The following is a 16553-nucleotide window of genomic DNA, read 5'->3' on the forward strand; positions in this document are numbered from 1 at the left end:
AGATGGAGGATGAACGCTAACTTTTTTCCACTCAATTAAAGTTAACATGATTGCTCCCGAGAGGTTAGGGATAAATGTAATTGCATGGCACGATGCTGTAAACGGACTCAACTTTAGTCAGGAGAACAACTGAGATAATCCATCCACAATACGAGGTTAGTCGTTAATATACTGCTGCATGAGCTGGGCTCCCGTTACATCGTAAGGTTTTAAAAACTGAGCTTTAAAATGAATAGTGGTAATAAAAACTGAGAGAGGCCGACAGTGATCACTGACTTTTTTTTAAGGGCTTGTTCAGATTGAATAGAAGAAACAAAGCATTAAAACAAGTTAAAAACACAACAGCCTTAATAAACACAGAGTAGTTTGGACCCGGAAGCCAGGTTCATATGTCATCACTTAAAGATTGGATAGCTTCAATGTTATTGAGGGTGAAGAATTATTGGGGTGAAGCCTATGTAAATGAGCCTTAAAGCTACATTTTTTTCAGATAGCCAGCAGGGGGCGACTAAGGGGGCCTCAAAGTCTGCGACAAACAAAAACACAGCTTTATGACTCCCATGATCCATACTCTCAGTAAACACTCTCTCTTCATGAGTCATCTTCTAGTTTCAGAGCATAATGAATGCGTCACGATGTTTATTGTTTAATATACGATTTCCATGGGAGTGAAAAAGGAGGATAATACAGGGCGCGCTTGTGATTGACAAGACTTTTATCTACAGTCTACAAAAACAAACAATTAATAAATATGTGACTTAAGCTGTTTGGTCACACATTCTTTCTAGCCCAGATACTCTGCTGCCTTAAGATAGCGTGCAGGAGACAGGACGCAGGATGACCACTCGCTGCAGCAGACTTTTATCTCCACTGATTCCACACTGATGCAAATCAGTGCCACAGGACATCACACAGACTTTGTAGTAGGGAGCTGGCAGGTTAAAGGCCATTTAATGCCAAGCCAACTGTGTCAGAGATTTGCATGCGTCTCCCACTGTTACACGTAGAAACGTTCAGCGCTGCAGTACGTGCGTGAAAATGGCTTACGATTACCCGAACCTGATAATTTGGCCTTTCGACACGTAGCCGTGCATTCAAGAGTCTTCTCAGGATTTCATGTGACAAAGAATTTGCTTCCGCACACACACCTGTCATTTAGTTTAAATGTGTATTTTTTGAATGCATACATGGCTGTGTGTGTGTGACTGTGTGCGTTTGAGGCTGTGTGTGAGTGCAGAATTAATTTGACGTGTTAATGAGCCCTGATGAGAGCTGGAGGTGAGCAGATCAGCAGACAGACACATTAGTTTTCAGCGCCAGGCTCCTTCTTTCTCCATTTCAGGACTCCTATTTTCTCATGCTAGCACCCTGTCTCCATCTATTCATCAAATCCCATTTTTCTCTCCTTGGTTTCTCCACCTGCCTCCTTTTATCCTTTTAACCTCCACCCACGACCCACTCCCCACCTCTCTTTCTCCGTCTTACCTTCGTTTTACTTCTTCGATTCCACGGTGGGGTTGGGGATATTTTTAACATCGGCCACCTGTGAGAGCATAATCATTCTGCATTATTAATTATGCTATTTTGCTCCCATGACTCTTCCTCTATCTATCTATCTATCTATCTATCTATCTATCTATCTATCTATCTATCTATCTATCTATCTATCTATCTAGATAGATAGATAGATAGATAGATAGATAGATAGAATGACAGAATGAAAAACAGAAAGACAGAAATAAATAAGTTAACAAAAGAAGGACAGAAGAAAGGGAAAGAAATATTTAAGAAAAGAAAGAAGGAGAAAAAAGAAGAAAAAGGAAAGCGGAAAGAAAAAAGGAGAAAAATGGGAAGAGAAATAAAAAAAATAAAGGAGAAAGACAAGGAAGCAGGAAAGAATTAGGTAAGGAAAGAAACACTTAATCAATGAAGGAAAATGGAAAAGAAGGAAAAAGGTGGGAAATAAAAGCATTAGGAAAGAAAGCAACAAGAAAGGAAAACAAGGAAAGAAAGGAGGATAGCGAAAAGAAAAAATGAGAAAAGGAAGGCAGGAAAGGAGTGAGAAAAGGAAAAAAGGTAATAACAAACAGGGTAAAGAAAGAAAGAAAGAAAGAAAGAAAGAAAGATGCAGGGGAGCAGAAATCCTGTGAGAGGAGAACAGTTGGAGCTGCTGCCTGCTCTCGGTGGGCTGGATTGATTGTGATTACTGAGAGAACAGCATGTCTGATGGAGCACACGGAGCTAATAACAGTAAGGGTCTGACAGAAAGAGAAAGAAAGGCCACAAAGACAGAGGCTGGGAGAAGCTGCTTCTCTCTTCAGCCATTCACTTTGGACCCCCTCTCTCCCACTCCCACCCTCCATCACTCTCAACCACCCCATTCTGAGCTGGCTCACCTGCTTTTGTTGTAAACACAGACGCACGCACGCACACACACAGACGCACACAGAAATATATCTTTAGCCATGTGTGGCACTATCTAGCCGCAGTAGCCTGTTAGTCTGCTCTTTATTTAATTTCTCTGAAGGCCACGGCTCTTTCCAGAAGGCAGATGGAACATAGCTGTCACACCTGGTGCCAAATAATCAAGATATAGTCACTTTTACCTGTGCGTGTTAGTACGTACCTGCCCAAAAAAACCAAACAAACCAAAAAAAACAGGGTGTTGCTTCTTAGGAGGGGAGAGCAAAACCTTTTTAAATGGGAGTATTCATGCATCTGTGCATCTGTCTGTGTTTGCATTAGGAGGCGGGTAAGCATGCATTGCTTATGCTTGAAGCACACAGAGCAGGGCAGAGGGAGAAAAAGTCATGGAAGGTGCTGAAGTGATATGATGGCTGCAGGACTCATGAGGGAGTGTTTGAGGCTGTATTAGGATTCAGGATAGAAAGCCGTGGAGACGGTGTCTGCCTGCCTGTCTGTGTGGCACACAGAAGCAGGTGACGCACCTGAAATTGGACTGCCATTCTCAATTCCACGCAGCCACCTGAACACACCCAGTGTCACACACTCCGACTAACCACATACCCCTTTAGTCACCCCCCTCCCCGATGCTGAGGTGAGAGTTCAGGGTAAGGAGTTGAAGGTTATGGCAAAAATATACACGGCCTTCAAAACGCTACATCTGCTCCGACGTCAGCATCCTTCCCTTTGTTGGTTCCCTTAGTAACAGAAGGTCTAAGCCTACACAAAAACACCTCAGTGTGTGTGTGTGCGCTCGCTGCATTCAGGTCAACCAAACAATTACTTATATCCAATGTTCTAGCTGTGATTTGGCTTGATAAAACACTGCATGCTAGCGAGAGAAGAAATCTCTGTAACCCGTTGCTGCAAATTATGTCCGCAGCGTTGATTTTGACTATCTGTTTTTTTTCTCAAGTGGAACAGAGCGCAGGGTTTCTACAGCTCTCACAAAGTCACTCTAAAGATGGATTTTTTAGCCCAAGACATCTGTGGTACACATAAGAATACATAGTCACACTAAAGCCATGTCCTGTGCTAAAAATTCTGACAAATTCTAAAGCCAGGGTTTTCAAAGTGCAACTAAATTAAATTAGAAATGATTGTAAATTTCAATCAATTGTTGACTTCACTGCAGGAAAGCAGAACAAAGTTAATTTACACTTCCAGTGAGAACTTCATAGACAGGAAGTTTGGGACCCACCCAACAAAAAGACCTTGAAAAGATATTAAGAATGACGTTGCCAAACAAGAACACTCCTCTTGTTATGAGGAGATATGTTGTAAAAAGCTCCTTTTATGACATAGATGACATAAGAACCAGCCCATTTACTGTTTTTGGACTATTTAGTTTTTATCTAGAAATCTATTTTACTTTGACTTTTTAAGCAATTTGAACCCAATTTTAGCATCTAGCATTGGAGGGTATGTACCGATTAAACATATTTTAGACCTCCAATCAAGAAAAAATTACTCAGTAGCTAAACATTAATTCAAAATTTAATCAGAATCAGAATCAGAATACTTTATTGATCCCTGGGGGAAATTATTTTTTGTTACAGTGCTCCATTTTAAACCAACATTAAGACAAGACAGACAATACGCTAACTAAGAATAGTACAATATATACATATATATACATACATACATACATACATAAGTCACTTATAAATAAATATATTAATTAGAGTTTTGCTAATCCTCTGAAAAGTTGCCTTATCACCTTGGCTCAGAAATCAATTTCCATGGACATCAGGTGCTTGGAAGAGGAAGTCTAAACGGATTTAGCTGTTTTTATTGTGATGGATGTTTAATAATTCAGTTTCATGTGAGGTTTCATGCTGTTTCAACCAACTCTTCAAATCTGACTGCTAAAATGGTTGTATGTTATGCTTCATTAAATTCTGAAATGCACTGTGCCGGCTGAAATTTGTATATAAAAATTTAAAGTAAGTTAAGTGAATTCAGTTAAAAAAAATATATACATTATGTACAAGTTTTGACAGTGAAATACTGTGTGGGTGTGTGTTGTTTTTTATGACACAGGGTCTACTAAAACAAGTCCATATTTTTCTTCAGCCCGGGCGACTCAAGAAAGACTTTCTCAACTATAATGATCAGTCCATTATTACTGGATCATAAAAAAGATAAACTCTATTATTTTGATGCTTTTCCAGTTTCATTAATTACCTGAACAATCTTGAAGCGCTGTAGCTTTCACCAGATTAGCGCGCTTTAGCCACTGACAGCTCTACATGGCTAACTAGCATAAGTGGTATATAGAAAAAGTGGACATTTTCCATTTTCAAACCATCACACTCCAAGCAAACACGTACAGGTAGTGTGCATATGATGGTATATATGAGTGAAAGTGCTGTAAGTGACTGACAGGCCTCATACTAGCACAGTTTCAAAATTGGCTATTAGCTTAGCTAGCTTAAACAAATGAGACGTGTAATTTTAGCCTACTTGAAAATTTCCAACAGTTGCTCACCATTTACAGTGGGGCAAAAAAGTATTTAGTCAGCCACCGATTGTGCAAGTTCCCCCACCTAAAATGATGACAGAGGTCAGTAATTTGCACCAGAGGTACACTTCAACTGTGAGAGACAGAATGTGAAAAAAAAATCCATGAATCCACATGGTAGGATTTGTAAAGAATTTATTTGTAAATCAGGGTGGAAAATAAGTATTTGGTCAATAACAAAAATACAACTCAATACTTTGTAACATAACCTTTGTTGGCAATAACAGAGGTCAAACGTTTACTATAGGTCTTTACCAGGTTTGCACACACAGTAGCTGGTATTTTGGCCCATTCCTCCATGCAGATCTTCTCGAGAGCAGTGATGTTTTGGGGCTGTCGCAGAGCAACACAGACTTTCAACTCCCGCCACAGATTTTCTATGGGGTTGAGGTCTGGAGACTGGCTAGGCCACTCCAGGACTTTCAAATGCATCTTACGGAGCCACTCCTTTGTTGCCCGGGCGGTGTGTTTTGGATCATTGTCATGTTGGAAGACCCAGCCTCGTTTCATCTTCAAAGTTCTCACTGATGGAAGGAGGCTTTGGCTCAAAATCTCATGATACATGGCCCCATTCATTCTGTCCTTAACACGGATCAGTCGTCCTGTCCCCTTGGCAGAAAAACAGCCCCATAGCATGAGGTTTCCACCCCCATGCTTCACAGTAGGTATGGTGTTCTTGGGATGCAACTCAGTATTCTTCTTCCTCCAAACACGACGAGTTGAGTTTATACCAAAAAGTTCTACTTTGGTTTCATCTGACCACATGACATTCTCCCAATCCTCTGCTGTATCATCCATGTGCTCTCTGGCAAACTTCAGACGGGCCTGGACATGCACTGGCTTCAGCAGCGGAACACGTCTGGCACTGCGGGATTTGATTCCCTGCCGTAGTGTGTTACTGATGGTGACCTTTGTTACTTTGGTCCCAGCTCTCTGCAGGTCATTCACCAGATCCCCCCGTGTGGTTCTGGGATCTTTGCTCACCGTTTTCATGATCATTTTGACCCCACGGGATGAGATCTTGCGTGGAGCCCCAGATCGAGGGAGATTATCAGTGGTCTTGTATGTCTTCCATTTTCTGATGATTGCTCCCACAGTTGATTTTTTCACACCAAGCTGCTTGCCTATTGTAGATTCACTCTTCCCAGTCTGGTGCAGGTCTACAATACTTTTCCTGGTGTCCTTCGAAAGCTCTTTGGTCTTGGCCATGGCGGAGTTTGGAGTCTGACTGTTTGAGGCTGTGGACAGGTGTCTTTTATACAGATGATGAGTTCAAACAGGTGCCATTCATACAGGTAACGAGTGGGGGACAGAAAAGCTTCTTACAGAAGACGTTACAGGTCTGTGAGAGCCAGAGATTTTCCTTGTTTGAGGTGACCAAATACTTATTTTCCACCCTAATTTACGAATAAATTCTTTACAAATCCTACCATGTGAATTCATGGATTTTTTTTTCACATTCTGTCTCTCACAGTTGAAGTGTATCTCTGGTGCAAATTACTGACCTCTGTCATCATTTTAAGTGGGGGAACTTGCACAATCGGTGGCTGACTAAATACTTTTTTGCCCCACTGTAAATGACTCCATCAGTTACTGAAGCATCACTGAGGATTTGGTCCTCATTTGAACCCTGATTTATATTTTTAAAGCCAATGTTTCTTAAAACAGCAACCTCCTGGCATGCTGTCCTGTCCCACCCACTGTTCCATTAGTAGTGATGTGCAGATCGATCCTGAAATATCGATTCCTCCGATACCAATCATTTATGTTCTAGAATCGATTCTCACATTAAAATATCGATATTTTAGTAATTTAGGGTAAATTTGTAGTTTATCATTAAAATGAACGCAGTGGAAAGAAACTATAACATTCGGATTGTCTACTTTCAAAGGAACTACTTCCTCTTCCGCCTTTCATAGTCATGTGCGAAATACGGCTGTATAAATGTCTTGCAGCCCCCTGGCGTGCGCACTCACAACAATGGCTGAGCGTAACTGGAGTCATGTGTGAACGTATTTTACCTCCACAAACAGCTGAGATGTGGTTTGCGATACATGTGGCAAAAAAGTGAGGTCTTGTAGCCATACTTGCCAACCTTGAGACCTCAGAATTAGGGAGACATTCAAAAGGGCTGTTGGGGGGGTGATAGATACATTTTACAGGGTTTATTTATCGGGTAAAATACGTTAAATGTCACTGTTATTATTGGCCGGCTCAGAAACAGCGGGGGTGTCCAAATTCAGAGGCTGCTTCTACCTGAGGACCGGCCTTCGCGGTCTAAAGAAAGCCGGGTAGCACGTCACGAGCTCCCTCAGTGGAGTGAAACTGCCGTCTTCTCCTTGCTATCTAAAATATAACCGGGCGCTGACGTAAACTCTTCTGTTTGATCATTTTCTGTTTGATGTTTATTCAGCTGTGTGAAAACCCTGGAGGAACCCTCCCGAGGGATTAATAAAGTTACATTTAATTTAATGTAAACTTTAATCTCAGCCAAACCGATTTACTCACGAACAAATAAACCACTGAAAAAGTCAAACAATAACATTTTTAAGTTATCAAAGTGACTTATATATCATGTTTAACCCGAGTAGTGAAAGACCGCGGGGGTTTGAAAACGATGTGTAGGTCAGCTCAGATATTTGAAGTTTACACAGTTACATTCTCACCTGAAAATATGTTAAAAGGTTTTTTTGCGACCCAGAAAGAGAAATAGGAGTAATATTAAAACTAAGACGCTGCCGCCATTGTTGGAAACTGGAATTGGCTGGCCGCGCTATGAATTCTGCGATATGGTTTTTCAATTTTGTTGTCCGGGTGGAAAATTGGGAGAAATTCGGGACAATGGTGGCTCCGGGAGATTTCCGGGAGGGGCACTGAAATTCGTGATTCTCCCGGAAAAATCAGCAGGGTTGGCATGTATGGTTGTGGCAACATCACTAACCTTGTCAACACTAGCATCCCCAGGCTTCTACCTTTCTACCTATAAAACCCGGAGAGCAGTCAAATGGTGGAAGTGGAAGCTAAATTGGCTAGTCATTCATATGTATATTAGGCTGTTAAGTAGGAATTCTGGAGGGAGGGGAGTGGGGGTGGGGGAGTGGAGTGTTTCAGTTTGCCATCTTGGGGAGAAATCAACACACATGGGTGTATGTCCTTTGTTGCTGACATTTATTGATAAAAACAGTACAAAAAACCAACCATTTGTACACATATTTACAAATAATTCAACATTGTCAGCAATCACTCACAATCCTGGCACTGCCATGGTACCTGTAGTCTGCATTTACCACATGTGTATCTTTTGCAGTGAACACATCGCACAGTGGCCTGATTTTTCTTGCATTTGTGTTTGACCTGACACGTGGCTCTTTTTCCAGGGCTAGGTGTGGAGGGTTCTGCCCGAAGCAACTGATCTTTTCTTGCCTTCTTCGCAGCTACATGAGAGTGAGCCAACTCTGTTGCAAGCGCCACCAGGAAGTCCACCCGTCTTTCCTTCGTCCCGGTGCATGCTTGATACAGCACATGTGCATTCAGTGCTGCCATGTCAATCATGTTATAAAACACGGCGACTGGCCAGCGCCGTGTTCCTTTGCGGACAGTGTACTCCCGAACCATCTGGTCCATCACATCCACGCCACACTTTGTTTTGTTGTAAAGGGTGACAGTGTTTGGCTTCCTTTTGGTGGTGTTATCAGTCTGAACCACGCTGTGCATGCTGCTAAGAATATAGACTGTCTTCTTCCGTTTGGCCGCATACGCCGTCAGCGTGGCAGCAGAGGTTGAAAACACCTAAGAAATAAGATAAATTGTTATTTTCATAGCCCTTTTACACACAATGAAACACATAAACATAGAACCACAAAAGACCTGCAACATACCTGAGTGGTGAATTCATTGCGATCTGTCTGTCTAGTGGATTGAGGAATTTCCCTGCGAATCTTGTTGACTGTGCCGAGGATGGTGGTTTTCCGTCCAAGAAGTTTTTGTGCCAGTGAAAGCGATGTGAAAAAATTGTCCGTGGTAACATTTCTGCCCTTGTCTAGGAATGGTTCCATCAGCCTCATTACTACATTTTCAGAAAGTCTCTCCCCAGTGGGACGACTGGGGTCCTTGCCAAGATATGGGAAGACATTGCAAATGTACTTGGATTTTAGGTCGCAAGCCACCCAAAACTTGATCCCAAACTTGTCAGGTTTACTTGCAATATACTGCAGGAAACAGCACCGAGTCTTTGATGGGAAAAGCTGTTCATCAATGGTGATATGTAGACCAGGGTTGTAGCACGTGATGCAGTTGGTGACAAATGATCCCCACACACTGGAAATTGCAGCAAACTTGTCAGTCTTTGCTCGATCACAGCGGGTGGACTTGTCATCAAAGCGTAGGTGTTGCATGATGTTTTGGAAGCGGTTTCGTGCCATAATTCCAATTATCTGTGGGTTTCCCAGGTTTGCTGACCAGCAGTCATTTACAGATGGAAGCCTGCAAACCCCCCGCAAGATCACAATTGCAATAAATGCCATTAGTTCAGGGAGGTCCATGAACCAATGAACATGCTCCGTTTGCTGTGCATGTTGAATAGTCCATTCTTGAATGCTACGAAGCATGTCAAGAGTGACGAAACACAGGAAGCTCTGAAGGCGACTCGAGATACTTCTCCTGGCCTTAGCCGTTGGCTCTCCATCTGCAGCGTACGCTTCTATTGGGGTGAAAGGGAGACAGGTCCCCACATGTTCTTCACGCCACACTGTGCCATCTTTCGCTGTCTCAGTCCCCAAACAAGGTCTCTTTTTCGGTGGAGAAGCAGTCTCCTCATCTGCAGTGTGAACAAATTCAAATTGTGAGCAAAATGGGAAGGTCAAACAAAATCACGGACAATTTTTTCACATCGCTTTCACTGGCACAAAAACTTCTTAGACGGAAAACCACCATCCTCGGCACAGTCAACAGGATTCGCAGGGAAATTCCTCAATCCACTAGACAGACAGATCGCAATGTATTCACCACTCAGGTATGTTGCAGGTCTTTTGTGGTTCTATGTTTATGTGTTTCATTGTGTGTAAAAGGGCTATGAAAATAACAATTTATCTTATTTCTTAGGTGTTTTCAACCTCTGCTGCCACGCTGACAGCGTATGCGGCCAAATGGAAGAAGACAGTCTATATTCTTAGCAGCATGCACAGCGTGGTTCAGACTGATAACACCACCAAAAGGAAGCCAAACACTGTCACCCTTTACAACAAAACAAAGTGTGGCGTGGATGTGATGGACCAGATGGTTCGGGAGTACACTGTCCGCAAAGGAACACGGCGCTGGCCAGTCGCCGTGTTTTATAACATGATTGACATGGCAGCACTGAATGCACATGTGCTGTATCAAGCATGCACCGGGACGAAGGAAAGACGGGTGGACTTCCTGGTGGCGCTTGCAACAGAGTTGGCTCACTCTCATGTAGCTGCGAAGAAGGCAAGAAAAGATCAGTTGCTTCGGGCAGAACCCTCCACACCTAGCCCTGGAAAAAGAGCCACGTGTCAGGTCAAACACAGATGCAAAAAAAATCAGGCCACTGTGCGATGTGTTCACTGCAAAAGATACACATGTGGTAAATGCAGACTACAGGTACCATGGCAGTGCCAGGATTGTGAGTGATTGCTGACAATGTTGAATTATTTGTAAATATGTGTACAAATGGTTGGTTTTTTGTACTGTTTTTATCAATAAATGTCAGCAACAAAGGACATACACCCATGTGTGTTGATTTCTCCCCAAGATGGCAAACTGAAACACTCCACTCCCCCACCCCCACTCCCCTCCCTCCAGAATTCCTACTTAACAGCCTAATATACATATGAATGACTAGCTAATTTAGCTTCCACTTCCACCATTTGACTGCTCTCCGGGTTTTATAGGTAGGAATCCCTAAAATGATGGCTCGCGGGGGTTTAAGTGTCAAACACCTCAGAGTAAATCACATCACAGAACATGACGAGCGTATGTTCAGGCGAACTGAAGTGGAGGAGAGGGACAGGTGCTGCTAGGGCGAGACAGACGTCTCCCACGGAGTACTTTAGTGCTGCAGGCAGGCAAGCTGTTCAAATAGCACACAACTTCAGTTTTTTTTTTTATTTCTATATGATGAATCCTGCGTTATTAAGTGATAAGAACAAGTAATCTGATGTCCTGTAATCATTATGACGCTATAATTTGAGATACAATAAATAAAATAAGTTTTTGTACAGAGTATCGGTATCGGATCAGTATCGTCGATATCACCCTGGATATTACTTGGTATCGGATCGGAAAGGAAATCAGTGGTATCGCACATCACTATCATTAGAGAGCACCGCTCATACTTTAACCACACATTTACAGACTGTGTGTTAAGTGAGGCTCAAAGAGAAATGTTTTCCCAAAAGCAAGCTTTTCATTTAGTCTTATTAAAAAAGCTAATAAATTTCTAGCAGTTTCAAACACTTTATCCAAAACCCAAGGACTCAAAGGATTTCCAAGCATCCATATAAACCCTGAAATAACTGAGAAATGCAGGCCATAGTGTATTTAAAGCTTAAAGTTTACATGCATAATAAGGTAAGACACAAATCGAGGTCTAGGAATTATCGGTTTCTTTTCAGGAGAAACCATCCACTCAGAGCTGTCACCTGTAGTGAAGTACTGTTTGCAGTCTGACTTTCTGAACCTGATAGGCACAGGAAATAAACAGACAGGCAGGAAGGTCAAAGTTGATCTGGTGTCCTAGTTGAAGCTGTGACCTCATCACGCTGGTTGCCACCACAGCCACCATAACAGGAAGAGGTGGAGTGAGAGCAGGGGAAGTGCACAGAGACGAAGTGGGAGGTTAAGGCATGAGGTATCAGTGAAAAATATGCTGATGCGCACGCACAGCACACAGAAACATGCATGCGCACATCCACAGCAGGAGCTGATAAGCAATCGGAGTAAAAATGTCTCATGGAAATCAAAAAAAGAGGTACAACTGATCACAGAAATCAAGCAACAAACTCCTCGTGTAATTGTTACAATATGTTATTCCCACATGTAAAGACATATTTGAGCAGTCATTTAATAACTTGATGCTCTGATTTGTTGTATTCTTGTTTTCTGGACAATTTAGCAGAGGATTTTTGTGAAAACTAAGTGAGCAGCCCACTCATCTCTAATGATTTATCACAGGATCAGCAGTTTATCGTTGGATCTCTTAGCAAAGAAGCACTGGCAGCCCACTCAGCTGTGTTCTGTATTTAGGCAAACAGCAGACAAAGTGGGAACACGTACAGCAGAGATCTCTGCTGGGATTCAGCTGCAAGCATATTTCTACATTTGGGAACTTCTTGTCAAAGCTGTTTGTATTAATGCGTGTGGTTTAATTTAGAAAAATTTGCACCTTCACCTGCTCTTGCTTTCCCGTTTCCAGGTCTCCTTCTTCCTCTTTATCGTGTTTGTTGTCTACACCATGCTTCCCTTCTCCATGAGAGGGGCCATTATCGCCAGTGGAATCACCTGCTTCTCACACACTATCACTCTCAGTGTCTGTCTGACCACCCGCGACACAGACCTGGAGGATCCTTTAGTCTGGCAGGTAAACCTGAACACACAGCCACGCTGTTGGAATCTGCCGATATATTTTCCATGACTTCCTGCTTGTGCTGCATATGTAATTTCTTCTCCATATTAGCTGCAGCATGAAAACTTGTTCTCTAATGTTTTTCCAAGCATGATTAAAAATGATGAGGTGCAGCGTCTGGGTTGTAAAACAATGAACCTATCCTGTATAATCGAGCACATTCAGCAGGGCCTCCAGAGTAATGTGAAGGGCCTTTTACCGCACTCAGGGAACAGCCCTTCAAAACTGGCTCTAACTGAATGGACTGTTGATACAGTAAAACAAAGAGAGTCTCGCCGCAGACCGATAAGAGAAAAATATTATCCATAAACGTCAATAAGCGTGCAGAAACATGAAGTGAACTAGAATTGATTTGGCATCAGATCCATTTCTGCTGCTGCTGGCACACACGCACACACAAACACACACACACTCCAATCAACCATCAGAGTAAAAACACTGTAATCACAACAGCCTTCAATAGCTTTCTTCGCTCTCACACACTCACACATGCAGAGTGGAAAAGTACTCTACCAATAAACCAGTGTTCAAAGGCAAAGCATGATCTTGGATACGGCACCAAGGACAACTTATTCATATGCAGGTCCACACTGTAAAGAGCTTGTGGTTGACACGGTGGTGGAAAGCACTGCAAAAGTGTGTGTTCTCGCCTGGTTTTACAAGGTAATAACAGAGGCTTAAGTGGAAAGGTCGTATAGTGGAAAAATGACTGGCACAATCATATTTGCAATATAGGTCAGCTCTTAATTGCTTATTTCTTCCATGTTTGTGTGCCTGTGTGTGGCAGATCTTAGCCAATGTGATAATCTTCACCTGTGGAAACTTGGCTGGGGCATATCACAAGCATCTGATGGACCTGGCACTCAAACAGACCTATCAGGACACCTGCAACTGCATCAAGTCTCCCATCAAGCTGGAGTTTGAAAAGCACCAACAGGTACACACTTTGAGAGCCATACTTTAGTTCTTGAAGTTACTTCTTGGTTATTATCCTGCTTTTGCTTCTTCTGTCCACTAGTTTGACTGTCTGCAAATCCAACAGTCATGCTAACTCTACTCTGGGGCTCAAACATTATGTGTACTGGGGGCTGGCTAATGTTTGTCAGCTTTAGTTTTGTTGCTAACTCGGACAATTCATTAGCTACCAAAATAGCAGCTATGGGGCTAACTTGCTAACTAGCTTGATTCCTTCCCAACGTTCCAGCCACTTTCCATCATTTTGTTCCATCGCTAACAAAATACTATCTGAAACTACAACAGCTTTTGGTTCTCAAGCAGAGTTTGTGTTGAAACTTTGTGCATGACAAGCGTCATATCCTATGTATTTTTGCCTAGAATCCATCCATCCACGGTTCCCTTAGAAATTACTCCACAAGCTGTTAAGAGTTGGAGAAGTTCCCATTTTGAAGTTACAAAACAGGCCTGTCAAATTTTGGCACTAAAAAAAGTATTAAATACATTCAAAAATAGCTACGCTAATTGGATAGATTGCAGTGAATTTGGTAGAGAGTCATTATCTTTGACTTCTTTTCTTGCTCCATTCATCCACTCATTAGTAAACATATCAATCCATTGACCACATATCTGATTCAGGGATCTCTTTCAGGTGTCCTGAGATTAGTTACACTCACCCACTGACATCAACTAATGGTACCCAACTAATCTTCATTAGTTACACCTTGCTAGGACTGAGTTGGTCTCCCTTTTTCCTTCAGACCCGCTTTAATTCTTCATGGCATGGATTCAACAAGGTGCTGGAAACATTGCTCAGAGATTTTGGTCCATGTTGACATGAAAACATCACACAATTGCTGCAGATTTTGTCAATCAATCATCTGAATCTCGAATTCCACCACATCCCACCGGTGCTCTACTGGACTGAGATCTGGTGACTGCAGAAGCCATTTGAGTACAGTTAACTCACTGTTTTGTTCAAAAAACAGTTTGAGATTTGTGATATAGTCCGAAATGTCACTCCCATTATGTCCATTTAAATGATACTCAACTACTAATGGGCCCAAACTGTGCCAAGAAAATATCCTCTCACACCATTACATCACCATCTCCAGCCTGAACCGCCGATACAAAGCAGGATGGATCCATGCTTTCATGCTGTTTATACCAAATTCTGATGAATTCTTGAGACTCATCAAATCAGGCAACCGTTTTCCAATCTTATAATGTCCAATTTAGGCAAGCTAGTGCGAATTATGGTCTCAGATTCCTGTTCTTAGCTCACAGAGTGTCTTTTGCTGCTGTAAATGATCTGCTGCAAAGTTCAAAATGTTGTTGGTGCAGAGATGGTTTTTCTGCATACCTTGGTTGTAATGATTGGATATTTGAGTGAATATATCTCTGTAAACCCTAAAGATGGTCCTGGGTTAGATGGATTCTAATCCAGGATTTGATGTCTTGCGTGATCTCTACCAAGCACCGTAATCAATCAAAATAAATTACCTTTACAAACACACAGATGTAATATTTCTATTTAGCCTTGACTATACTTAGTGTTTACTGCTAAGTGGCAAAGGCAAGCATCCTATTTGCATGCTGATTTTTATAATTAGCTCAAGGCCTTGCTGGCCTCTGCCTTGTCCTAAGCCTCGTTATTGCTATCTGTCTCTTAATATGAGTGCCCACATTAAATTCAAACCGCCTCTGTTTTAATTGCCAAAATATTTCACTTCTTAGTTTTGTCAGGGATGAGGAGTTGGTAAGTCCGTCATGTCTAAGTGGCATTATGCGGTGACATTTGCTTGACATTAGCGTCTTTGCCCTGACATTAGCCATTCTTTCCAACCAGGGAAATGACATATGAACGTGCACACTAATAACCTGCAGTGTACGCACTTGGCATTGACTATGAGTTTTTAAATCATTTTTTAACTTGCTAAGTTTGTAAAAAGTTGCTTACTTACTACAGGAATCTTTTTTGTAAAAACGCTGAATTTAGGTGTAGTTACCATTTCTTGTTATTTCTTGTTAAGTTATTTACATGTTTTATTTGTGAACATAGGTCAGCAGAGTCTATCTGTTGATCTATGTTTTATAACTAAGCTGGCATCTGTTCCTCAGCACCAGTATCTGCATCACTGTGTGAGGACGCACACAAATGCCACTGCATAAAACAAATCTCATTCAGCGACTGAACACACAACTTTAGTTGATTAATCAAACACATGATTAATAACACTACATCTCCCCAGGCTATTATACCTATTGTGCATGCTCACAGTGGAGTGTTCATATTGCTCCGGCGCTGAATAAGTAAATAAGAGCAAGTGTTGCTATTGGTTTCTATTTTTAGAGCCCCTGGTCCCTCTCTCGACTTAATTTGCTGCTGTGTTTTAGGAAATGAGCCCGTGGTGTGTGAACAATGTAATGACCCTCTCTGCTGTGAGCTGCATTTATGAGTCACACCCCCTCAGGCAGCTATTCACTCTCTCTAACATGCACACACACCCACACACATGCCCACACGCTTGCACATGCACGCCAAAATCACCCTCTATGCAAGTGTGTATGGTGCTAAATTAAAGCAAAAACTTCTGGTTACACAACAGCGAAGGGTGATGGATCTTACATCTCTGGTTCTGCATTTTTCTCCTCACTGTATAATGACATGACTTTTCCAAAGCGTAGGTAAACTTTCTAAAAAATCACCAGCAGCTGTCAGAGTCGTTTGTATAGTCGTATTTGTGCAACAATAATGTAGCCTTCAAAAATCAGACAAGAGATGAATCCTCGGAAGCAAAATGTGATAAACAGACCCAGATCACTGCCAACAGCCACCTGTGTGCTTTTGTTGACTTCAGCCACGAGGCATTTCAGTTTCTGAGATATTCCAGCAAATGCAGCTGCACAGCAGTGTTCATCAGATGCTTAAGATGCTTTTTGGGAAATGTAGAAAAACCTACAAAATGA

The 16553-nt window shown here is 42.1% G+C and overlaps 1 protein-coding gene across 1 annotated transcript in view; it reads left to right on the forward strand.

Annotated features, from left to right (window-relative positions):
- adcy2b (adenylate cyclase 2b (brain)) overlaps positions 1-16553 on the forward strand; it is a 78716-nt gene that overhangs the window by 14886 nt on the left and 47277 nt on the right. Inside the window, exons 3-4 of the mRNA XM_085377213.1 lie at positions 12420-12584; positions 13417-13566. Of these exons, the coding sequence (XP_085233339.1) occupies positions 12420-12584; positions 13417-13566 (315 nt within the window). The remainder of the gene's footprint in view (positions 1-12419; positions 12585-13416; positions 13567-16553) is intronic.

The sequence above is a fragment of the Diplotaxodon limnothrissa genome, linkage group LG18 (genome assembly GCF_057381915.1).
Source record: "Diplotaxodon limnothrissa isolate DT_005_m linkage group LG18, D_limnothrissa_male_GT1.1, whole genome shotgun sequence".
NCBI classification, from domain to species: domain Eukaryota; kingdom Metazoa; phylum Chordata; class Actinopteri; order Cichliformes; family Cichlidae; genus Diplotaxodon; species Diplotaxodon limnothrissa.